At 38.2% G+C, this 16,310-nt stretch overlaps 1 protein-coding gene across 1 annotated transcript; it reads left to right on the forward strand.

Moving 5' to 3' along the window:
- The first annotated feature begins 7,785 nt into the window (after nucleotides 1-7,785).
- On the forward strand, nucleotides 7,786-15,908 carry LOC141834338 (putative sodium/metabolite cotransporter BASS4, chloroplastic). The gene is made up of 4 exons (XM_074721712.1): nucleotides 7,786-7,865; nucleotides 8,818-8,947; nucleotides 15,416-15,517; nucleotides 15,605-15,908. The coding sequence occupies exons 1-4, from the start codon at nucleotides 7,789-7,791 to the stop codon at nucleotides 15,677-15,679; spliced, it is 384 nt and encodes a 127-aa protein (XP_074577813.1). The 5' UTR covers nucleotides 7,786-7,788; the 3' UTR covers nucleotides 15,680-15,908.
- The last annotated feature ends 402 nt before the right edge of the window (nucleotides 15,909-16,310 follow it).

Here is a 16,310-nt window from a genome sequence, read left to right on the forward strand (position 1 = left end):
ACCAAATGATCGTGTTGAAGCTGATCCGGAAGTCCTAAGTGTCACGCACTCCTCCTGAAACTTCTCGAGTTGCACGAGCATGGCCTCGTTCATGTTTAACAGCACCACAGGATGAAGAGGATGGCGTAGAGAAGTTGTATTTTTGTGGTGCACGTTCAGTCTCCTAATATAAAGTCTTCCGAGCGTCTGGATCCTTATCCGGGTGCATGGATAAGATCTGATCTGATTCGATCTCTTTGGACTCTATCCGGGTTGATTCTTCTGGATCCAGACACCTAGAATAGATAGGGGCGCTTGGATCATCCAGGCACTTGGAACAAAATTAGGGCGTCTGGATCTAGTCAACTCGGTTTGACCTGAGTTGACTCCGGACTTGGTTCGACTGCTTCTGTGTGTTCCTCTTATACTTCCTTTGTCTTGCTTCCAGCTCCTAATTTCTACAAGATATGCATACAAACACGTAAGCAACCTAAGCCTACCTGTAGTTTATCTAATCTACTAGGCTTACCTAAGCCTTACCTTGTGGGTCTAACCTACTGGCTTACCCGTGCCTAACTCTCCATTAGACTAATTACTTCTATAGGTAGACTTTCCACCTGTCAAACATCCAGTTTGAACTTTTCCTTGCCTAACCTCCAGTTAGGACTAGTCACTTTCCTAGGTAGACTTCCTACTCGCCAAACATCCAGTTTGGACTTTTCCTTGTCTAACTTCCAGTTAGGACTAGTCACTTCCCTAAGTAGACTTCTCACCTACCAAACATCCAGTTTGGACTTTCTCTTAGCCTTGATCCTTAGACCTCAAGATTTTCATTGCTAGACATCTGGTCCACTTGACCTGCTTAGACTTCTACTGCTAGACATCTGGTTCAACTGATCTGCCTAGACTTTCACTTGGTGAACTTGATCGGCCAAGTTTTCCCTGCCTAATCCTCCAGATCAAAACTTCCTCTATCTAGCCTCTAATTAGGACTTTCCCTACCTAGTCTCAACTAGGACTTCTCCTTGTCTAGCCTAACCGACTAGGACTTCTCGCTAGTCTTTTGGTCAAACTGACCTGACTAGACTTCACTCACATCCAAACATTAAGTCCTTTTTGGATTAACCCTTGGTCAAATAGACCAGACCTAGGTGTATTATCAAACATTAAAACTCTAGGATCAGACCTAGTGCTTCTTGCACCAACAGATATATGGATAATAGAAAGAGTACCATAAGATTTATAATCTTTATGGGAGATAAAACTTTTACTTGGATATCGAAGAAACAACCTATTCTCACACTTTCTACATGTGAAGCAGAGTATGTGGTTGCAACCTCATGTATTTTATCATGCTATTTGACTTAGAAATTTATTGAAAGAGTTAAATTTACCATAAGAAGATGCAACCAAGATTCAAGTTGATAACAAGTTTACAATAACACAAGCAAAGAATCTATTCTGTTGGTGCAATAGTTGCCCCAAGTGCATTGAGTTTCAATGTTTGGCTAAACCATGTTTAAAGTTAGGCAATTCTTATTGATCTAACATGTGTGATGCAAGTTTGCAGGAAAGTCCAAGCGTAGTCTTGGCAAAAGTCCAAAAGTCCAAGTGGGTAGTCTTGGCAAAAGAAAAGTCCAAGTGGGTAGTCTTGGCAAAAGAAAAGTCCAAAAGTCTTGGCAAAGAAAAGTCCAAGTGGGTAGTCTTGGCAAAGAAAAGTCCAAGTGGGAAGTCTTGGCAAAGCAAAAGTCCAAGTGGGAAGTCTTGGCAAGCAAAAGTCCAAGTGGGAAGTCTTGGCAAGCAAAAGTCCAAGTGGGAAGTCTTGGCAAGCAAAAGTCCAAGTGGGTAGTCTTGGCAAGGAGAAGTCCAAGGGTGGTCTTGGCAAGGACTTGACATGACGAAGCTGATGGAAGCATCTCAGGCTAGTGCAGGGAGGCATGAGGCTATGGGAGGTGTTTGAAGGCCGAGGTCTAGGTCAAGAGAAGCTGAAATGGGATTTTTCAGCTTCACCAGTCGACTGGCCCTGCCAGCAGTCGACTGCTCATAAATCAGACGCACACAGAAAGATCAGTCGAGCCAGAGGAAGACAGGAGTCGACTGGACAGTCGACTGGGGTTATGGATAGTCGACTGTTGCCAGTCGACTGGTCTTGAACAGTCGACTGTGATTTGAACGTTGCAGAAAATTGGCAAGCATTTAATGGCATTTAATGCAAGATTTTGTTGCCGATTGAAGGCATCAGTCGACTGGCCCTGCCAGCAGTCGACTGATGTTGCAGAGATTATAAAAGAAGCCTGCACGAGAACAACTTATCTTCTTCGCCATTCTTTCATTCTTTCGTGCTTCTTTTGTGAGCGTTTTTGTGCTCTGTTCTCTGCTTTATTCCTCTCCTCCTAGACAATATTTCATATCATTTTTGAGGAGATCAGAAAGGTGTAAAGGTTTCTCCGCCTTCGAGTTTTCGAGAAGGAGAAGATTCATAGTGCATCGGGTGTGTGCGTGCGTGTGGATCCTTGGATTAGTCACCTCTGCGGAGGTGGATACCAAGTAAAATAAACCGGGTTAGCGTTGATCTCTGTCTTTCTCTTTTATATTTTTGCTTCCGCTAATCTCTGTGCAGAGAAAGATCAAGAAAAATCGAGAAACGCTATTCACCCCCCCTCTAGCTATTCAACCGATCCTAACAAGTGGTATCAGAGCCGGTTCCGTTTCGGAGGATCTAACCATCAACCGGAGCAACTAATGGCATTTCAAGAGGGTTACAGCACCGCGCGACCACCATACTTTGACGGGAATGATTTCGCCTACTGGAAAGGTAGAATGGAATATTATCTCCCTACGAAAGATTGGACGAAGGATATGTGCAAGAAAGCGCAAGCCAACGCCAAAGCTACAACGACTTTAACTCATACATGAACAACTACAATGAAGAAGTGTACATCAAAAGCCTACATCCCATATCCACTACACTTCAAGTCACACAAGCTGTACACATCAACATCCACAAGTTAAAGAAAACAAAACATAAGCTGTACAAAACAAAGCACACCGGTACAAAATGAAACACTCATTCTATACAACTACTATACAAGGCTTATGACAATAATTCACAACACCCTATACTAACACAACATAAATCATCAAATACCCAAACCAAACCATTTATTAACATAAAATACAACTACACTGTTCAATGATCAATTACAGGATTTATCAACCAATTAACATCAATCAAGCACCCAAATTCAAGCAACCACGGCATATATTTAACCTAATTATCCATGCTCTGCCCAACAAAACACTGAACAGAGATCAATCAAACAAAACAAAGGGGGATTTGCAATTCAAGTAACTACAAACAGGAATTAAACTCAGGGAAACTGGGTTGATTAATGGAAGGGAAGTAGGGATTGTCCTTCAGATCGGCACAGAGCAACCATGCTCAGCACCGTGCAGTTGATGCCGCACCAAGATGGAAGCGAGTCGCACCAAGGCAAGGCACCCTAGGTGGAGCACGAACGGAGAACCACTGACCGGATTTCCTCCTTCGCCCAATATCCAGCTGCAACCAACAAACAGAATATTAGAAGAAGAAATCGGAACCCCTTTACCTTGGTTTTTCCGGTGAATGAGGATGATTGAAGCCAAGCACACGCGTTCCTAATGCCTCCGAACCACTTCAGCTTAGGGCACGGCGCTAGGGTTCAGCGGAAATGGAGCGCCAGAGAAGAAGGTGGAGAACCACCCACACCAGCTTCGCTGGGCTATTAACCGTCGAGCACCGGAGGTCGGAGAACCACCCACGACCTCCGTTCCGCGACGACGGGGAAGTCGGACCTCAACGCCTCCGAACCACTTCGGCGCTGATCCGGTGAAGGCGACGTGACAACCAACGGAGCCGACGCTGATCTATGTGAACGGAAGGACAAGCGAGGGAGACGGTGGCGCGCGACGGAGCTCGGGGAGAAAGAAGCGTCGCGGCGGCGGAGAGAAAAGGCGAAACCCTACGAAGAAACCGAGCTCCCCCGCCCGAACGCCTGCTTTCGGGTTTTGTTATTTTTCCCCAAATGACTTGATCAGCCGGACCTGTTGCCAAACCGGACTCGAACTTGACCCATGCTTAACTCTGATCCGAATCTGAGCTGATCCGATTCAATTCATGTGATTTGACCAGCTTCCAAAATGATTAGGATTCAGATTTAATCCGAGTTGAGCCAGATTTGTATTAAATTAAAGTTTTGGAACCCATCTGAACTCAATCTGAACCCAATTTCTGATTTCAAGCCTCCAATTTGGGTTCAACTTTTGGCCTCATCTTGATTCCCTGTAAATCATCAAATTCAAATCATTAATTCCTGTAAATTGCTAAAATATTGAATGAAGCTCAAAAATTATCTAAAAATTAAGAATTAAGCTTATAAACCCAATTATCACATGAAATACCACAAATATAGTCCAAAATATTCCCTAATTAACCATATCAACAACGAATTTGTACTACAAAACGAAAAACATTTAGGTGGTATTGGAGCAACTTATGGAGTATGACTTGGCACGACCATGTTGGATGACTTAGTGGCTCAATCTTCACTAGAGATTCAAGAACAATGGTACAGGATATCGAAGAGACTGTAGACAAGAGCATCAAGGTGCAATGTTGACGGTAGTTGGAAGAAGGCGAACTATGTATAGGATAAGTTAAGGGTGATAGGTAGAGTGAGTTGTGGACTCGATGCATTTGAGGAACTTGAGAACTTAGCGGGAGATGACTTTGGTGGTGAAATCAGCTCGTGTGATATGTAAGGCTTGAGACTTGTATCCTTGGGAGAGGTTAGATCTCAACTCAGGCGAAAATCGATCATTAGGATGATTGTTGTCGAAGCTCCAGTCCACTGAGGTGATTGGTGAGTTGAGTCAAATAAGGAGTTAACCGGTAGTTAATTGATATGTAGTGTTGAATGATGGTAAGTTTCGATCAACTGAAGCTACATAAGAAAAGCCAAAGATAGTCGTTGATTTGACAAAATTGCAATAGTTTGATGACATGAGGGCTACAGTGAATCAATCGACTAAGGTAGCCATTGTCAGACTACAGGTTGACGCGATTGGGAAAACAGGTAAGTAATGGTGGATCTAGTGAATTGATCATCAACACATGAGCAGAACAGTTAGAACAAGAATAGTGAGTAAAGTTGAAGGAGATTCGATGCTATAAAAAGAAGACTAAGGAAGATGTTTGAAGATGGGTGAAATATAGATTGTTATAATCAAGAACATCTATCTCATACAAATTAGGTAATTATAACATGGGAGGGCAATGCAAGAGTGAAACTAAAACCAGAATCTGGTAGGCACCAATATCTTGATCAAAGTGAGGCACTCCTTAAAAGCGTAAGCCTATGTCAGCTACCTGATCTATGTGGCTCCATGAAAAACAATACTAATTTTGGAATACTTTCTCGATTGTAATTATCTATTTGGCTGCCCTCTACCTTGTGCCTACGGGATCCCTTTCTTCGAAATTGAATATTCCACATCCCTGCCCCACCATCATCATTAAGGTCAGGATCACTGCCAGATGAGTCAGGTTGGTCAGTAGCAAGTGAATTTGATGATTGGACAACATCATCCACGTCCCCTTGTAGATTAGGGGCAGTAACAACAACCTCCACGCCAAGGTGTGCATCAACGCCACATTGATCTTCTCATTGTTGGTAATCGAGGAGCATAGCACTACTGTGTGGAGGTTTTAACATTGATTTAGTGGTCAAATGATCATTTCAGTCATTATCATCTCCAACAACTATCTGCTGTTGGACTAAAGTGATGTTCTTATAAATTTGTCCATTATAGAACATATTTCTTGTTTTTTTACTTGTTAGCTAACAAGGTTTAAAGAATAATGCATGCCGAAGTGTTAATAGTTCAAAATATTCGGATATAAATTCAAACATGATTTATTCTTTAATCTTCTTCTTACCATATAACAACTAGTAAGTAAATTGAATCAAAATTTTAAGCAAGTTACAAAAAAATATAATAAGCTTGACTAATGATTATTGCTTACTAATACTAAAATGTGGTATATATTGTATGAGGGTCTTTTTTGAAGGGAACAATGCCTGTGTGGTTTCAATTGAAGAAGAAAACAAAATGGATAGGATAACAGGGTCGGTGCAAGGCTTTGATACAATTAAACAAGTTTTGGGATAATTAATTCTCTTCTCGCAATAATTACAGAAAGAAAATTACAACTTGTACAGAGTGAAACTTCCATAATCTTAAAAAGAACAAAGTAATTGAGAAAAAAAAGGAAATCATAGACTTTCTAAAAGAATAGAAACGAACAACATTAATCTCATACAAATTGGGAACTATAAAATATGAAGGCAACAGTAAGAGTGATATTAAAACCAAGGGCACAGCCTGGTGGTGCCTTCATCAAAGTAACGTACTCCTAAAAAGCGCAAGTCCACTTCAGCTGTGTGATTGACGTGGGTCCATGCAATAACAATATTAGGTGTGGAATACTCTTAAGTGCTAATTATCTCTTAGGTGGAATTATCAGAATTTCTTCTTCCAAATAAAATTATTCAGAATATCTTCTTCCTAATAGAAAGAAATATCTCATTCAAATCATTTCAAAAAAAAAATGCTGAGGATTTCTCCAAGATGGACTAACGTGCATTACAATGAACTTAAAACTTTTAGCTATAGCTTTTATTGGCATATTCTAGTAGCAATAATCCCATACTTTAATTTCCTCCATGCTTAAAGCATTCTATCTCCTTGTACCTACCAATTCACTGTAAGCTTTTGAGATTGATCTTCTCATGGTGTTTCTATTAATGAAGGAGCCATAACCTACTATGTGGATGTTTTGAATTGATTTAGTGGTCCAATGATCATTTCAATCATATTGTCATCTCTAACAACTATATGCTATTGGGCTGAAGTGATCCTCTTATAGTTTTGTCCATTATCGGACATATTTCTTTTTTTGCTTGTTAGATAACAAGGTTTAAAATATAATACATGCTACTGTTAATTCTTTAACTATAATGGTATGATTTCAGTTGAAGATTGGGTTGGTCGTCTCTCACATAGGAAAAAGGTCTGCACAATTGGTACAGGAAGGTGAAGGGGAGGAATCTATGCTAGAGGGGGCTACCTTCTCGCTTGAGCTCCTTGCATGCCTCCTTGCTATTGCAAGCCATGAGTTGGGTCTGTATCATGCCAAGCAAAGGAGACAAGGGTGTAGGCCTCTTGCAATTGTGAGAAAGGCAAGCAGTAGAGGGGGTTTCAAAGATCCAAAACCCTACCCCAATTAAACCTGGTCAATTCCGGTTAGGCTCAACCTGGTCACATTTGATTCAGCCTTAAAGGGTCTGATTTAAATCTTATTTGAGCTCCATGGTGAAATTAAATCATTCCACACTTGATCTTACTCTCATTCAATCTGTATTAACCCCAAATTAACCCTAAAATCTTATCCAATGCTACTCAATCAGCACTTGGATAGCCCTATCATTCCACACCTGTTCTGACTCTCAATTAACCTGTATAACCCCAAATTAACTCTAAAATCCGATCCACAACCACTTAATTAGCACTTACATGGTCCATATCCTACTTAACCTTTAATTAGGCTTGGAATGTAACACATTAAATTTTGTAGGAAATGTGAAAGAGAAACAATTATTTTGTTTGGAAACCCAACTGTTGGATGCTTACCATATTAGATTGTACTGTGTTTTGTTTGGTTTTTCGTATGTTTATTTGGTATTTTTTGGCCTCCAGGTGCCATGGATGCAAGTGAGCAGGTCCAGACCTCTGCTTTTGACAGTTAAGCCTGCAGTGTTTGCTACTGCAGTTGGCATGGCAACGTATGTTTATCAACTTATTATATAGTTGTTATGTATCTGTTTGTTTTGTGGTTTTACTCGAGTGCAAAGCTCCTGTTCCTCGATTTTTCTCTCTCAATGTTATCTGGATGTCAAGGGACCTTCCAGAATCCATTTTGTTTTGGTGGAGGCCCTTGCATTGATAACACTTGCTGCAATGGCCTCTGATATAAGATTAAATACAATTAATAGGGAAAATTCTCAATAACAATGAGGGTTGTAAGGTTCACTGAATTTTAAGTTACGCCTTTAACCAATTGTTATTTTAGGGTATGGTTTAGATTCCATTCTTTTTGTGTAAGATTTCAAGATTTCTTGCAACAATTCTATGTCTGAGGATGACCTTTCGGAAAGGCTGTTTACATTGTTCTAGGCAATTTGGAGGCTTACATTAAAACTTTTGGATTGGGAAGGAATAAATGAGAGGAAAAATGAAAAGAAGACCAGGTATTCAATCAGTTGATTATTCAATGCTATAAGATCTGCTGAGACTGAAGGACTGACGTTAGTAGAATTTTATGAGCCCTGAAGGCATCTTATGAGTTAATCTATCTTAAATGATTATATTGCTAGATTGATCTAATATGTTGGATTGCAATTTTCCAGCCTTTCAGGTGGGAGAGAAAACATGATTAAATTCATCTTTCCGCTTCCTTCAACCATAAGTTCCATTATGTCGCATAAGAGTTTGACAAGTTAGTCAATCCATCGTCTCAAAGTAGTATCTCATTTTCTGTGTCACTATGAAAGAACTCAGCAGAACAGATTCTACAATTTCCTCTTCCCAAATTTGTGAATACATGAATTAGGATACTTGCTATAGATATTTAAGAGTACATGAGAGTTGTGCAAGTCTATACTATCCATATTAAAGTGAAATCATTTGATTGATGGAATTTGTCTACAACTTTTTATAATTACAATACCCTTGCAGGCTCCTACATTTTTTGCTATTGGCATTCAACACCATTTCAGTGAAGAGCCTCTCAGTTGTTTCTGGTGGTGAGAAGTCCATTTTCTCAAAGAATGAAAATGCTCGTGCAGTCATAATAGTTTCTAGTCAGGTTAGTTATGTTTTCCCCTCGTAGTTTTGCCAATAGCTGTTAGAATATCTAGCCTCTTTATAGCTTCTCATGTTTTCCTTTGTTTCTCATTCTTCCATTTGCTGGTATCAAAAAGATTTGCCTTATTTTTGATGAGTGTCACATTCCAATGCACCCATGTATTATCCGCACCAACTGAAATATTGTGAACGTTTAGAGCATAAAGAAAAAAAAAGAATTGACATAATATTCAGAATGTTTTAATTGTCTAAAATATGTTGGGATGATAACTATAAAAACTACTAAATGAACAAAAGAAACATACATCTCTAAAGGCATTTAAAGTTGTTCTGAACCAGCTCACTAGACTGCACACCAAAATTTCAATAAAAAAATTTAAATAAGATCAGTTGATACAACTATTTGCATAGATGCAGATTTTCCTTAGAGTTAATGTTAAATGGTTATTTAAATAAATATATATGTCAAAAGAAATATTGACAATTAATTTTTGATTTGCTTAAAAGGTAAAAATATTTTTTGAGATTTCATACCATGTTGGATGACACAGTTGAAACATATTGTGAAAATTTGATACTACTAGGCACATGTAATGTGTCATGTTGCAATGTCAATCATGTTGAAGAGTATCGTGTTTTGTCGACACTATGCTACAACATAGATTAAGATGAAGATAATGTTATTATTATTATTTTTTATAGCTTGTGTCATACAAAATAATGTTAAAATTGAAAATTTCAAGATGAAATGTAAAGTTTAAACTTAGGCATATATAATTGTCTTAATTCTTCTTTTTCTTTTTAATTTTCGTCTTTTCATTTCTAATTTGCCACTGGCACTATACATCAAAACTCTAGTATAGTTCAAGATTTTAAACCTTAGGTAAAGGATCAAGAAATATATTAGTGTGCACACCTCATAAACTTAATTATATATAAACATGAAAGTCCCATAGTGCACCCACCCACCAGTGTGCCAATTGTGTACCATTGTCCTCATAAGGATGGTAAATCCTATTGTTGCTATATCTCAGATTCTAATTAGGCATCACCACATACCATAAATTTGTTAGTTCTGATCCCTCAAACAATTGTTACCTTTTTTTCTTCTATTTAACTAGAAATAAATTAGAATTATGTATAACAAACTAGCAATCCTAGTAAAATCCTTAGGTTTAGTTTACTAGAAATCTGAACTAGAATCCTATGGTTAACAAACTAAAAATCTTACTGAAATCTTGTATTCACTAAACAAGAAACCTAGCATATATTTAGATCCAGTATTAATTTGAAGATTTACTAACTACCATCAGATCAAATAGATTAATTGATTTTTGTATTCGAAACTCCGATACAGTTCAAGAATTGAAACTCTGATACGGTTCAAGATGTAGAACCTTGGTAAGAGATTTATTAGTGTGCACACTTCATAAACATAATCACATATAAACATAAAAGCATAAAACAGATACCTAAAATATGAAGAAACTCCCATATTCTTTTGGAGGAGCAAACCTCCTTGTTGTAGGATCGATAAAAGCGCTAGATTGGGGGGGGGGGGGGGGGGGGGGGTGAATAGCGCTTTTGCGCTTTTCAGCCAAATTTTCGACGTATGAGTTAAAATGCGTGCAAAAGCGAGTACGAGTGCGGAAGTAATATGAATGCGAAAGTAAATAGAACACAAACACAGAACACAGACGATTTTTTTACTTGGTTCACAGCCAAAGGCTGCTACTCCAAGGCCCACGGTCTTCGACCGTTTCCGACGGACAATCCACTATGAGACTTGTTCCTTACGGAAACAAGCCGAACGGTACAAACACAAATTCGATAACAAGCTTTAATAAGATTTACAAATTTAAACTAAAACTTGTTACCCAAGGTGCCGAAGTTGCTTGATCTCTATTTCTCGTGCGATTTCGGCGTTGCGGCGGCTTTAGGGTTGCTTCGGGTTGCTCAGGGCGCCGTCGTCTCGACAGAGTAGTCATGTGGAATGATCAGAATTGTTGCCATCGAGCCTCTGGTCGATGGTTCTTTTATAAGGTGCTCAGGTCGACTTGACTTGGACTCAAGTCGACTCCAACTTAGCGTAGATCCTCGTTCTCCGTGACGACTTTGTCCTCAGGTCGACTTGAGTCCCTACTCAGGTCGACTCTAGTCCGACGTGGAGCTTACCGATAACTTTTCCTTCTCGCTGTGTTATCCAGTCTTCAAGTCGACTCGAGTACCCTCTCAGGTCGACTCTAGTCCGACGTGGAGGATTTTTGAACTACGTCGACTTCCGTTGTGGTTAACCAGGCTCAGGTCGACTTGAGCAATACTCAGGTCGACTCCAACACTGAACTTCTAGAAAACTTCGCTCGGAGTCTAAGTATTCAATCTCTCCAACCCTGCATTGAAAGTTAGCCAAATAACATGCAAAAATAATAGTTGGAGAGTCAGTTCCTAGAACTGTCTCTTGGTCTTAACTTTAGGTCTCCAGTGAGACCCTGGGTTAGACCGACGCCTAATGTTCCCCTTGGGAACGCGTCCTGACCCACTCCACTCAAGAGAATTTACCTTGTGCCAACCAAGTCCTCCTGACTTGTTGGACTTTTGCTCGGCTCTGTCCTTAGCCCCCAGGATTTGCTGCTGCGGCTCGGTCCTCCTGACCGCCCAGACTTCACCACGTCCTCCGATCCTCCTGACCGTACATGACTGGATTTTTACCATGCCCCTTGGTCCTCCTGACCCTGCATGGACTTTTCACCTGGTGCCTTGACTCTGCCAAGTCTTCTGCCTGATCCTCCAGATCAGGACTTTCCAGTGCCTAGCTGTAACTAGGACTTAGTCCTTTGCCTAGCCTTAACTAGGACTTAGCTCAAACCTGTGCTCCCTGCACACTTAGATTAACCATGTTAGCTCAACAACACACTTAACTTGAACCTAGTGCCATTATCAAAACTAAGGTTCGATCGTCTGGTGCTCCCCGCACCAACAATCTCCCCCTTTTTGATTATGGCAACTAAAGTTTCAAGTTAAGTTAAACAATAATTAACTTAAAACAATAAGTTAAACACGATAACAGATATATAAAAATGCTATGCATGAAGTGTGTCACTCACAACTCCCCTGCTTCAGGACTCCCCCTGAATTTATACTTAATTGAAAAACAAGCAGGTTTTTGAAAATTTGAGTTTTTCAGTTCTCTCCCCCTGAACTTGATATTGCTTAGTTTAAACAAACTTAGCAAAACTTTCAAGTCCTTTAAAATAAAACTTTTTAATTTTTGAGAACTGTCTAAATATTTGAACTTTTTCAAAGATTGAAAATTCAGCTTAAGTTCAAACAGTTAAAAACATTTTGTTTCAAGTCCTTTTTAGAAAACATTTAAGTTAAACTTTAACTTGAAAACATTTTTTTTTGAAAGCATGTTTGAAACCATTTTTAAAAAATTAAATTTTAACATTTTTGAAAAATTTTTACCATTTTAAATAACTTGAAAACTCACAAATCTCGAATTTTGAATTTTGAATAACTTGAAAACTCACAAATCTCTCCCCCTTTGACATAATCAAAATAAACCTAAGGGATTGAGTCCAAGCTTATAATAGTTAACATAGTTAGATAAAAAAAAATTTAATCCGTGGGGCACGTGTCCAACTTGGAGTTTTAGCTAACTACTAGAAAGTAGTAGCTTGACCCAGTTAGCCAAGTTTAAGTGTATCATCCCATTAAACTTTCTGACTTAGGGACACTTAACTTGATCACTGTTTATTAAAGTCTAAGTAAGGTTCGATGCACTGAATAAGCATCTTGTACTTAGACTAGAATCCTATACATCTCACACCGATTTATGTTTCACAAACACAATCAAGTTACCTAGTGTGCTTTGTGAGATGTCCACCTAGATCTATAGGTACATGCTCTCTAGGGGATTGAGTCTAGTCTAAGGCTAAATCATCAATTTCTTACTTTTGAAAAAAATAAAATTTTGAAAATAGGATTTTTTCAAAATAAAACAAATAAAGTTTTTAAAATCTTTTTGAAAAACTATTTAATAATAGATTTAAATAAAAGTGAATTTTGAAATCATGATTTTACTAGTCTACCAAGCACAATCTAGTAAAGAGTAGATAGACAAATAAAGTAAAAATTGAATACTAATGCATAATATAAAACTATACATGCATGTCTATGGTTTATACTGAAGTAAGTTAGTATAAGCTAAAATAAGTCAACCATAAGTCCAAAAATACACTAATAGACAACTACTATGGTGGAGGTGGTGGTGGTGGCTGCTGCATAGCTCTAAGTATCTATAGAATCTCTGCTATGCTAGCTCCCTAGATATCAAGTCTGCCTATCACTGTCTGAAGGGTGTCCTCCAGCCTGGTCAATCTCTGATCAGTGGTCAGTGGAGGAGGTGGAGCAGGTAGAGCTGGAAGGCCAAGTAACTCCTCTAACTCGGCTCCAAGGTCGATATCCTCAACTGCTGGCTCGGGCTGGGGCTGGGGTGGAGGCTGATGCTGAGCTTGGCCTGAGGCTGAGGCTAAGGTGGGTGCCTCCAGGAAAGTCTCCCCTCATCATCTACATCTACACCCCCTAAGGCCAGGTTCCTAGAACCAATGCAATCAAAATCACCAAGAGGTAGGATATCACCAACAGTGGTATCCACCCCTAGTGTGCTCAACAACCCTGTCAAAATGTGACAGTAGGGCATGTGGACTCTCCTACTAGTCACTAAAGATGATGCATAGATGATTGTATGGAAAATAAGTAAACCTAAGTCTATATCTAACCTATGAATAAATGCATATAGCAAAAATGAATGATAGGGTCTCATCCTGGTGAGATCCCTGGTGGCAAGTGGCATAATGCAGTTTACAATAATCCTATATAGGACATAGTCCTGTATCCTAAGCCTGCCAGAATGAAATGACACCAATCCAGGAGCTCGATCTGGAAAAAGTATGTATGCATGATGTCTAGGGTGACATGAGAATAAGGATCTCCAAAAGGTAGATCCGTAGGTGGATAGACTATGAAGGTGGACTGAGAGGGACGGAGTCCTACAAATGTGCTAATCATGGATGGAGTGATAGTAATGTCCCTCTGTCCTACACGGGTGGTAATCGTCCGATCATCGAGCTGGACCAGTGAAATGATAGCAAAACTTGAATAAAGATACCAAGGGACCTAAGAAAGAGCTAGCAAAGATGCTTACCAACTTAAAACTTTGGGAGGGAAACCTAAAATGTGCAGCACAATGTGGATGAATTAGCAAAGCACAAAATGACAACAACTAAAATTTATTATTAACCTCTTTATATAGCTAAGGGTGCCTGCATGTGAAGTAAAAGGGAAAGGCTTAATGTCGCCTAATCAAGGCATACCATTAGGAGGTGAATTGATGTTTGAAAAAGATTCCTTCTAATTGACATCCCCTCCTTGTATCATGATGGGTAGAAGTAAACTAATGCAGGGTGATCACACTCCCCGCGACTTATGGCCTAATTTTGGTTCGATTCTTAGCCAACATGTATATTAGTGACAACTCAATAGTGCACGAGCACTCCCTAACATCTGATGATGTCATTGATCCCAAGGCTTATAAATATAGCCTTGAGTAGTGCGGGGAGACTTTGCGAGCCCAACATGGGAGGAAGAGGAAATAATAATGCAACAACATTGCGAGCCCAACATGGGAGTACACCTTGATCTCAACAACCTCTATTTGGTTAGCTTGGTTAATCCTTCAATAATGATTATTGGGCTTCTTTAATCAATATGCCTTAATACAATAATTGGCTCCCACTTAATTTTGCTTCAAGTCTAGTTCCATATAAGGACGACAAAAATAAGAGTCTAAGATGATTTGGACGATGATCATAATTTGATTCTAATTGACAAATTTTTATCATATTTAACACTACAATCACAACCATAGTTATTGTTATTTGTATAATTATTAAGATTGCATACTATATTCACTATCACCATTTTCTCATAATATTTTCTTTGTATCATTTGGATAATTTGTATGGATATGGTTGATATCTACAATAATAAATAACAACAATAACAATAAAGCCTTGTCGTATTAGGTGGAGTTGACTATATAGATCCTTTTAACATCATTTAACTTTATCCTTTACTATATCGTCATCTATATTTAAATAAATTTTATTTTATTTTATCGTTGCTAACCAAGATTTATTTGGTTATTTTCTTCATTTAATGTATATATTTGTTATAGTTTCACATTGCCTAATTGAAGTATTTATTGATCATCTAAGTACATGTTCATACCATTTTAAATGTCTCTCGACGTTTTCTTTCAATAAGCACAATTTTGATAACAAGAACAGATGCCTTGTTCCCTTATAGGCACGGTGGCTGATGCTAAAGAAAATTTTAATATTAAATTTAACATCATAAAGATTGCATTCACTGCAAAAATATCTTATACTGGGGTCTCATCCTGCAGAAAACTCTTCCTGTATTGGTTGCTGTTGTCGAGCAGCTCCACGGAGCACTTGGCGAGTCTGGACTTTTGGTCCTACCCTGTGTTGCTGCACATATTATTCAGGTGAAATCATTCGCACAGTGAAGTTTTTTTTTAAAAAAAAAATTCATGCATGTTCCTTTTCACATCTACATGGTAATTTTGGTGCAGATTATCATTGATTCATTTATCGTAAACCTGTGGCTGAGGAAGGATCAAATGTCTGCTGCGACAAAAAAAATTTAGAGCCTTCATAACTACTCCAAAAATTGATCTGCATACTAAAACTGATTGCCTGACTTTTTAAGCTCATACTTCTTTAGATCTTTGCCAACGTGTCAGGCTGTCACGATATTCCGATGCGAGATGCCTTGTTTATGATTACTTTATTTCTAGTACGATATGAATGTTTATGCCTAAATCCTCATATCCAACCTACTTATTGGTTTGTATTGTTAGGCAAGTTTCAAACACTACAAGAAAAAACATATTATGGAATTTAAATTTCATCATTAAATTAACTATAGATGTAAAATTGTCATATTTAATTTAGCAATGAAATTAAAATTTCATCGTTAATTTAACGATCAAAATTTTAATTAGCGATTGAATTTTGAATCCATCGTTAAAATTAACAATGAAATTTTAATTTCATTATTAAGTTGCTAATTTTATTATGAATTTTATAAAATATATTTTAATATTTATATAAACTTATACATAATTATAATATCAATACCAATTAAAATAATATTAATATCAATAATCAATATCAATATTAATTAAAATACTATTTATTAATGACATCCAAATGTAAACAATTATAGTATCAACATTAATCAAAATTTAATTTATTAATAACATTCTAGTATCTACA

Source organism: Curcuma longa, chromosome 9 (genome assembly GCF_044706935.1).
Source record: "Curcuma longa cultivar G26 ecotype Majalengka, Jawa Barat chromosome 9, ITB_CL_G26_1.1, whole genome shotgun sequence".
NCBI lineage: Eukaryota > Viridiplantae > Streptophyta > Magnoliopsida > Zingiberales > Zingiberaceae > Curcuma > Curcuma longa.